The sequence below is a fragment of the Eschrichtius robustus genome, chromosome X, assembly GCF_028021215.1.
Source record: "Eschrichtius robustus isolate mEscRob2 chromosome X, mEscRob2.pri, whole genome shotgun sequence".
Lineage (NCBI taxonomy): Eukaryota > Metazoa > Chordata > Mammalia > Artiodactyla > Eschrichtiidae > Eschrichtius > Eschrichtius robustus.
The window spans coordinates 34,476,080-34,486,293 of NC_090845.1; the positions used below are offsets into that span (position 1 = coordinate 34,476,080).

The following is a 10,214-nucleotide window of genomic DNA, read 5'->3' on the forward strand; positions in this document are numbered from 1 at the left end:
AACCATGAGAGGTTTTCATAAACGATATCTTCAACACACATTGCTTTTGTGTTTCCTTCTTCTAAACTTGCTAGATGTATTGGTCTTTTACCCTGTATCTTTTCCCCAAATTTATCTCAGGTGTATAATATCAAACCTCAATTTGCCCTACTGATAAAAAGGAAAGGAGGTGGTTATTGACTTTTTTAAGTATCAAAAATTTCAAAATAAATGTATTTGCTTCAAACAGCACACTTTTAGTTAATACTAAAATGTTATTACAATGGCGCCATAACCAGCTTGATGTCAACAGCCCCCCAGATTAAAAGGCATAATCTCTTTCAAGCAGAGCTCTGATCTCCATTTGTCAGCCCACCTGCTCTACTCTGTACTTGTCTGTTGAGTGGGGGGAGCAGAGGAGACATCAGGGAGAATCAAGAGGTGTTCCAGGGTGATCTGCAAAGGAACTGATGCTTGGTGCTTCATTCATTATAGGGTAAACAATTGACTGCAGGGTCAGAGGAGGATTGCAAGATGTGGTCTAAATTAGAGCCAAACACCTTCTAACCCCTCAGAATACTATTAACCAGGCTAGTATTGAGTAAATATTTATTCATCACCTACTAGGGAGAGGCCCTAGGTGGCTACTGGGTTGATAAGATTAGTCCCCACCCTTGAAGATCTAATGAAGAATCTTATGATGAAATCTTGATCCTTCATACCCAGGGCTCACATAGCTGCAATTTAAATAGATACCCAGCAGAGAGAGAAAACTCAGAGGTCAAAGGGGCAAATTCATGTTAGGAAAAAAGTCACTAAAATGGGGGGAAAATAAGAGGGCCTAATACCATCACTCCTGGATAGTTTTCCCTGAGCATGGAATATTTCAAAATGTCCCTGATTTGCTCTTTTATCCTAAAGCGCTATATTTCCTAAACTTTACTGCTAATCCAAGAATCACCTGTGGCCCTACCCCACATCCACTAGACCCGAACCTGTGTGAAATGAGTCTGGGAAACTGTAGTATTAACATGTGCCTCTGGGTGATTTTATCAGGAAGTTTAGGAAACATTGCTGTAGCTGGTGGTGCCTGAAACTCCACCATCTGAGCTTATCTCTTTGGTTTGCGCAGCAGATCTCAAACTTTAGCTTGAACAAAAGAACTGAATCTCCTGCACTATTTGAATGTAATCCCTTTAGTTTGACAGATCCTCTCAAAGGTTAGGGGACATTCATGCCAAGAATGTTCAAGTTACTGCACCCCACCCTCTAGAGTTTAATTGAGAGGGCCTGCTGTGGAGCCCATTAATCTTTGGACAAGCATGTTAAGAGATTCTGATGGAGATTTTCTGAGAAAAATCTTTGAGAAATTTGACTTAATTAGAATTTATTCCTCCTGAGAATAAACACATTTCATTCTTCCGTATAAAATAAGGATTTGGGGATTGGATTTAAATCCAGATTATAAACCCAGTAGAATGTAAACTCTTGTGAGGACAGGGATTTTTTTTTTTTTTTTTTTCTGTTTTGTTCAGTGTGATACATGCCCAGCACCTGGAAGAGTGCCTTTTACATAGTAGATGCACGCAAACTATTTGTTGGCTTAATGAAGGAATTCAAGGTATAAAGACATGTCTCTTACTCTTGCATTCTCCCCATACCTTCTAACACGTGTTATAATCAGAAATAATTCACAAATAAATTTACAGAACAGCAGAAAGGTGGTGACAGGAGTAGAGGGGATAACTCTGAAACACTGGTACCTCAAAAGGGAGAAGTAAGGGTTGATAAAGAAAGGCCAGAATGGATAAAGTTACCTGGCAATTCTGCTGATCTCACAAGTTATCTAGGGCCATCCTAGTCTTGATCATTGTGTTCCTTTCTTAGGCCCGCTGTAACAAAGTACCACAAACTGTGTGCCTTAAAAACAGAAATTTATTGTCTCACAATTCTGGAAGCTGTAAATCCAAGATCAAGGTGTTGGCAGGGTTCCTTCTGAGGAATGTGAGGATAAAACTGTCTTATGCCTGTCTTCTAGCTTCTGTTGGCTTGCTGGCAATCGTTGCCATTCCTTAGTTGGTGGATTCATCACCCTAATCTCTGCCTTCATGTTCACATGGTGTTCTTCCTTTTTCTGTGTCTGTCTCTGTGTTCAATTATCTTTTTTTTTTTAAGGACACAGTCAGGGCTTCCCTGGTGGCGCAGTGGTTAAGAATCCGCCTGCCAATGCAGGGGACATGGGTTTGATCCCTAGCCTGGGAAGATCCCACATGCCACGGAGCAACTAAGCCCGTGCACCACAACGACTGAGCCTGCGCTCTAGAGCCCGTGTGCCACAACTACTGAAGCCTGCACACCTAGAGCCCGTGCTCCGCAACAAGAGAAGACACCGCAATGAGAAGCCCGTGCACCGCAGCCAAAAGCAGCCCCTGCTCGCTTCAACCAGAGAAAAGCCCACACGCAGCAACGAAGACCCAATGCAGCCAAAAATAGGATAACATAAATAAAAAAAAAAGGACACAGTCATATTGGATTAGGGCCCACTTTGATGACTCATCTTAACTTGAATGTCTGCAAAACCCTATTTCCAAATAAGGTCACATTCGTAGGCGCCGATCACAGATTGTCCTTGAAGGCTTTGGGTTGCCCCCTCTGATGAGAGATGATATTACTGGAGCTGTAACATGGGAATCCCAGAAAGCAAGGTGAGGTTCTTATGAGGAAATATACAAGAAGCGAAACTGTAGCTTTCTCCTCCCCTTCCTCACTTACTTTCTGAGATTTCCCTACACCTGTTGGTGTTCCTCGGCCCTTTCCAGATTCTTGGACAGCAATACCATAGAAATGAATATCACTTCACACAAGACTCTTAGACGAGCAAAGCTTTTTATTAGAAGAGGTAGCTTGTGCACAAGGGAGAAGGCAGGAAAAAAAGTGCCAGCTCCCCACGTAGAAGGGACGAATTGCTTTTATAACAAAAGGGAGGGATTGTCTCTTGATCACTGATAATTTCCAGCAATCGTCGAACTTCTTTGATCAGCAGCAGGTGGCTCCATGGTAGCTATCAGGAATACGGGGTGCTTCTGTGAGGGGAAAGAAATGCATGCGAATTTTCTGCAAGAAAATACAGGAACAGATAAGGTTAAAATTTATAGTTGAGCTTCTTGTCTTGTGGCAACTAGCTATACTCCTTAGTGTAACAGAGATAAAGTTAATTTTTTTCTTGTTGCCAGCCTGGTTTTTGTCTCTGGGACTCAGGTCCCCAGGGCCTTTGTTCTTTAGCTTACAAGGCGTGTTTTGCCCAAGGTTGTTCCCTGGTCCTTTTCCAAAATGGCTGTGCTCTTGTCTTCCTGTCTCATTGGGATGTACAATTTCATTTGGCATGTCAACAGGTGGGTGGAGCCATGGCATCACATGAGTTGAGTTCACTACCCCACCTCAGTTCTTTTCAGTCCTGTATGGAATCCTGTGTCCCTTTATTCAGCGCCTGAGTATTCACTTGCTCCTATGTTAGGGAAGGAAAAACCTTGAGTGTTAGTGACCTCGCCAGCTGAAAAAAAAAATCCAGCCTTGATGTGTAGTTCTTCTACTTTCTACGAGGGCTGCTGCCAGCAAGAACTGCTTCCAAACGGTTAGAATTGTCCTTTGCAGAGACACTATCTCTTTCTGCCTTAGCTGCAGCGTTAGAGAATTGTTACAGGGACACTACAGTGGCTCCGCCCAGCTGTTCCTGGTTCTGGACCTGTATCCTTTGAAAGCTGCCTATTTCCAGGAGTTGGGGGTATAGAGATTATAAGTATGGGATTTGGAGTCTAACAAATGGAATGTATAGCAGTGTGCTGTAATCACAGGAGATAATCTCCCTCTTCCCCAATTTTTTTTTTTTTTTTGAGCTGCACTCTAATCCTAGGTTTATTCAACACAATTCTTTTCTCTACACAACAAAGTACAAACACAATATTATCTAAAATGCTACAGAGTTACAAAACTCAAAACAGAAAATGTATAGTACTGACTGTACAATAAAAGCCAAAAAAGCAATGTACACGTTGCCAAGGTAACCTGCACAACCACCATGAATACCAACACAACGGGGGGTTCTGTGATGACCCGACAGAGCTGGCTCTCAGCTTACCAGTTTCAGAGAGAAAGGGAGATGTGGGTTTGTGGGTTTGTGTGTCTGTGTGTGTGCACGCACATGAGTACATGTGAAAAGAACCATTTTGGGTATTTGGCCCTAGAGGTCAGAAGAGGACTCGAGCAGGGGAGCAGGGCCAGGCTAACAGGAATGGCAGCTGCGTAAAAGCACACCCTTTCCTGTGGGACCCTGCAGGCCAACAGGTTAGGGCACGACCAGCCCACCAGATGGGCCCCACGGCATCTGTGAAATGGGAAAACATGCTCCCAGGCTGGGGCTGTACCACTGCCTGGAGCCCCCTGCTCATCCCTGCTGGCTTTGCCACTAAACTGACTCTTAGGAACTAGAAATGTGGAAGCTTTCTAGCCAGAAAACTGGAGGGCATCTTTATAAGCACGACCCCAAACCAACAACACTCCTGCAGCCGGAACTCTGCCGCCAGGGGAAATGTAGCAATTAACTGCCTTCACCTTCGAAGCCTGCCCCTGAGTGAGGGATTTCTTTCCTACCGATCCTCCTTCTGCTAGGAAAGTGACAAAAGTGAGTTGGATGGGATACAAGTCACAGGGCAGAGCTTCGGTGGCCCTGCTTATCGGGAGGAGCTGGAGCTGGAGCGGCTCCTGTGGCGCCGGCGTACGGAGGACCGCGCCGAGGGGAACGCGACCTTCTCATCCGTGGGGGTGACCTGCGCCACATGGGAGGCGGTGGCGGCACTCTCCTGGGAGGGCTGAATCGCCTGGGGGGTGGCCGAGGCCAGGGGGCCAGCACAGCAGTGGCAGTGATCTCCTGGCCATCGATTTGTCCTCGGTCCATGTGCTTCAGCGCCTTCTCGGCCTCATCTGGATTCTCAAACTCCACATATGCGTAGCCTTTAGACAGATGGGGGTGCATCCTTTCTACAGGCATGTCAATCATTTTAATTTTCCCATAGGTGGAGAATATCTCCATGATATGATCCTTGGTCACATTCCTGGTGAGCCGTCCAATGTGCACTTTGGTGGGTTTAGGGGAAGGGCTCCGCCTTTTCCTTTCCTTTTCATCTCTTTTGGGTGGTTTGGATTTGGAGCGGGAACGCCGCCTGTTGTCATGCCTGCGCCGAGAAGGACTCGGAGAGCCAGAGGAGCTGCTGGAGCTGGAGCTGCGGGATGTGCTGGAACTTCCTGAGCGGCTCGATGCTGAAGATGAGCTGGAGCCGCTGCTGGAGCCCGTGCTGGCGCTGGAGCCCGAGCTGGAGGCAGAGCTGGACCGCGACCTGGTGCTGCTGCTACCACTGGAAGCGCTGCGCCTCTTTCGAGTTTTATCCCTGCCACGATCCGAGTTTGGAGGTTGAGCTTTACTGACCTCGTGCTGGCAAACCTTCTGCAGAGTCACCTGGACATGGGAGAATCAGGCAGAGCTATACCCCCATCCCTGTAAGAATCGTGCTTCAGCTGTGCCTGTGGCTTTCACAGGAGACATGCCCCCCTCCCCCGGCCCCGGCCAGCACGTCATCAGTCTAACTGCGCCCCCTGCCAAATCCCCTCCTACACGGGACCGGGAATCGTCCACGCAGGGGAGGAAGGCAGGCAGAGGGTGAGAACCACTGCCCCTGGGAAAGCATGAGGCACCCAAGTTTAGGCTTTTTGTGCATTTTGAAGAGGTGGGAAGGGGGATGGTGAAGAAGGATTTATTCTAACGTGAGCCCTGCAGAGAGAACACCAGTGGCGACCAGTGAGTGCCCTGCTGGGAGTGGGGAAACTAAAACCGGAGTGAGTAGGGACAGAGGCTGGGGAGGGTGTGGCTGCCGAACCAGGTCTGTGGTCAAAAGCAGTGTCAGGGCAGGCCGGGGTCAGACACCAGACACGGGTCAGCACACGGGAAAGCATCCCGTGGGGGACGACGCGAGCCCGCGAGTCGAGCCTGGAAAGGTCTTGGAGAGTAGCGTCGCTTTGCTGTTGGCATGAACACGAGGCCTGGGACCCTGGCTGGCCTCCCACTGAAGGCAACCTCTGAGAAGAGAGGTGTTTTGAAGGCCCAGGCTCCCCTGGTCCCCGAGTCTGACAGGTCCTGCAGTCATGTGGCTATGACTCTTTATTTTTTTTTTTATTGGAATATAGTTGATTTACAATGTTGTGTTAGTTTCAGGGGTACAGCAGAGTGAATCAGTTATACATATACATATATCCACTTTTTTTTTTAGATTCTTTTCCCATATAGGTCATTACAGAGTATTGAGTCGAGTTCCCTGTGCTATTCAGTAGGTCCTTATTATCTTTTTTAAATAATTTTTTTGGGGGGTATAGTTGACTTACAGTGTTGTATGAGTTTCAGATGTACAGCAAAGTGAGTCAGTTATACATATACACATATCCACTCTTTTTTAGATTCTATTCCCATATAGGTCATTACAGAGTATTGAATAGAGTTCCCTGTGCTATACAGTAGGTTCTTATTAGTTATCTACTTTATATATAGTAGTGTATATATGTCAATACCATCTCCCAGTTTCTCCCCCACCTTTCTCTGCTGCTAACCATAGGATTGTTTTTTACATCTATGACTCTATTTCTGTTTTGTAAATAAGTTCATTTGTACCATTTTGTTTTAGATTCCACATAGACGCAATATCATATATTTGTCTTTCTCTGACTTACTTCACTCAGTATGACAATCTCTAGGTCCATCCATGTTGCTACAAATGGCATTATTTCATTCTTTTTTATGGCTGGGTAATATTCCATTGTATATGTGTACCACATCTTTATCCACTCCTGTGTCGATGGACATTTAGGTTGCTTCCATCTCTTGGCTATTGTAAATAACGCTGCAATGAACATTGAGGTGCATGTTTCTTTTTGAATTATGGATTTCTCTGGAAATTTTCCCAGGAGTGGGATTGCTGGATCATATGGTAGTTCTATATTCAGTTTTCTGTTCTCCATAATGGTTGTACCAGTTTACATTCCCACCAACAGTGTAGGAGGTTTCCCTTTTATCCACACCTTCTCCAGCATCTATCACTTGTAGATTTTTTGACAATGGCCATTCTGACCGGTTTCAAAGTGGCAGCTTACATATCTAATTTGGACTGCAGATGGGTTTGCTAGTCCTACACAAATGTTTTTAAAGAAAATTAATTATCTGTTAACATTTAAAAATCACTAACTTTTTATGTGAATAAAGGTCTTGGCAGAGGAGATGTAGTAAGCCTAGTTGAGAATCTAGCAGGAGGTGCATGGGAGCTCGAAGCAGGCAGCCTAGGTGAGGACTCACCAGGAAGTTCCTGAGTGGAGGCTGCAGCCACTCTAGGGGAGCTATCGGAGGATGGTGCGTGTGTGGAAGGTGCAGCCATTCTGTAGGCTGATGGATTAGAAGGTAAATGGGAAGAGGGAGAAACCAGCCTAGAGGAAGATTTGGCAGGAGTTTCATGAGCGATGGAAATATCCGTCCTGTGTTAGGACCTAGAAAGCTATGCATGAGTGGAGGGAGCATCTAGCCTCCAGGAGGACTTCTAGGCTATGAGTGAGTAGAGGGAAAGCAGCCTGGTGAAGTATGCAACAGTAAGTGTAGTAGCGGGCGATGTAGCCAACCTAGGAGATGACCCTCCAAGACGTTCTTGAGTGAAGGGTGTAGATACCCTTGGCTAAGGCCTGAGAGGAAGTGCAAGGGAGGAAGGAGTATTGCAATGGGGAAGACTTGGTAGGACCTAAGCAGTGGACGGAACATCAACCCAAGGGAAAGACACAGAAGGGAGGTGCATGGAAAGGTGGAGCATCTAGTCTATGGGAGGAGTGGATGGGAGGTGCATGGGTGAAATAGCCATTCTAGGGGAGGATCATGTAAGACTGTGTAAGTGAAGGATTCAGCCAGCCTGGGGGAACAGTCAGCAAGAGGTGTAAGGGTGGAGAGTACAGAGGAGCTGGCGGGGGGGTCCTGATAGGAAATGTGTGGCTGGTAGGAGCGTGCAGCCCAGGGGCTTACTCAGCAGGAGGTTCATGGGTAGCAGGCTGTGATAACTTACTTAATAACTATTTTTGGTATTCTCTGATTGATGATTTGACATCTTGGAATCATTGGGCTGTGCCAGTGGCCCAAGGTTGTTTACATCTCCACCATCCCAGCGTTTTCGTGAGCATGAAGGAATCTTATTACAAACCTTCAACAACAAGCTTCAGCCTGTTTTGCTTCTGGCCCAGTAGCCCAGTAGAGCTACTTCTCACTACTGTAGTGGTAAAAGCCCCAGTTCCTCTTTCTCTCTCTCTGCTTCTCCCTGCACGTGACCTCATGTGGCCCTGTGTGGCATGTTGGGCCTCCTGTCCACTGAGCAACCCTTTGTAATCAACTCTTCTTTGAAAGGCAGGTGTCTTCATGTCCATACCTTACCAAATGCGATTAAAACAAATCTTGAGTGTATTTTAAAATGGTCGGTGCAGAGAGCAGGGTAGTGGTGACAGGGATGACATGGCCTCTGGGTTTACTAACTGAATTCATTAGACAGCAGATACTATGTGGGAAGGCACTGGTGGCTGTTGGCCAGCTTGTGCTTCAGTGGCCATTGCATTGTGTTGTGTTTGTCTGGTCTTGCTGTGGTTCTCCAATCTATGTTGTAGCAGAGCCCAAAAAGCTGAGTCCTCCCCGAGCAGCTGCCTAGCTCAGAGTGCTGTGGTCTGGGCAGAGTGGTCTCCAGTTGGTTCCTTAAGTCTTTTTAAAAATTTTTTATTTATTTGTTTTTTTATTGAAGTATAGTTGATTTACAATGTTGTGTTAATTTCCGCTGTACAGCAAAGTGATTCAGTTATATACGTATAAGCATTCTTTTTTTATATATTCTTTTCCATTATGGTTTATCCCAGGATATTGAATATAGTTCCCTGTGCTGTACAGTAGGACCTTGTTGTTTATCCATTCTGTATATAATAGTTTGCATCTGCTAATCCCAGCCTCCCAATCCATCCGTCCCCCTCCCCCCTCCCCCCTCCCCCTTGGCAACCACAAATCTGTTCTCTATGTCTATGAGTCAGTTTCTGTTTCATAGATAAGTTCATTTGTGTTATATTTTAGATTCACATATAAGTGATATCATGTGGTATTTGTCTTCCTCTTTCTGACTTACATCATTTAGTATGATAATCTCTAGTTGCGTCCATGTTGCTGCAAATGGCATTATTTCATTCTTTTTTATGGCTGAGTAGTATTCCATTGTATATATGTACCACATCTTCTTTATCCATTCCTCTGTCAATGGACATTTAGGTTGTTTCCATGTTTTGGCAATTGTGAATAGTGCTGCTATGAACATAGGGGGTGCATGTATCTTTTTGAATTATAGTTTTGTACGAATATATGCACAGGAGTGCGATTGCTGGATCATATGGCTACTCTATTTTTAGTGTTTTGAGGAAGCTCTATTCTGTTTTCTCTAGTGGCTGCACCAACTTACATTCCCACCAACAGTGTAGGAGGGTTCCCTTAAGTCTTTATGATGCAGCTAATCTGGGCGTGGTCCCTAGGAGAGTCTAGGGTAATTAGCTATCGTACTATGTGGAAGTCCTCCCAAAGGAATAAGAAGTGGTTACCGCTCTCCTGGTACAAGTGAGTCTGATCCACCAAACCTTCACTAGTGCAGAAGGCCGTAGAGGCTACTCAACTAAAACCAACTCCCTTCCTCATACGTGTGAGCCCCACGGGCCTGTCTCTGTGGATAGCAGGGAACTGCCTAACTAGATATCCTTACACTGAAAGGACCTGGTGACCAGTGATGTGGTCCGCTCTTTCCCCTGAGACCATGGCTCCCTGCAAACATTGCCATGTCGGTCCCAAACTCCTCTGCTATTGTCTGCCTTGCTGTTATTGTACTTTGTCCCCGGACCCTGTGGATTCTAAGAGTTTGTATCCTTAGAGGCCTTTGGCACAATAGTGAATGAAAAAACACAGAAGCATATGGAACATCTTGTCCTGGCACCTCCAGAAACTCCTGCTGATGTGCTCGATTTGATTAATACTTGTGAAATGCCACGAGAACACTCTGGAGTGCTCTCAGCGCCGCAGCGTATCAGCACTCCAAGAACTGATTTTAGAAACAAAGCATAGGAACAGATCAGGCAGTGCCACAATTGCC

At 45.8% G+C, this 10,214-nt stretch overlaps 1 protein-coding gene across 1 annotated transcript; it reads right to left on the bottom strand.

Moving 5' to 3' along the window:
• Window positions 1-4,640: 4,640 nt before the first annotated feature.
• LOC137756276 (RNA-binding protein with serine-rich domain 1-like) lies at window positions 4,641-9,905 on the bottom strand. The gene is given in 3 exon segments (XM_068532597.1): window positions 4,641-4,699; window positions 4,702-5,488; window positions 9,831-9,905. Coding segments are annotated over 3 exon segments (921 nt in total).
• Between the last annotated feature and the right edge of the window lie 309 nt (window positions 9,906-10,214).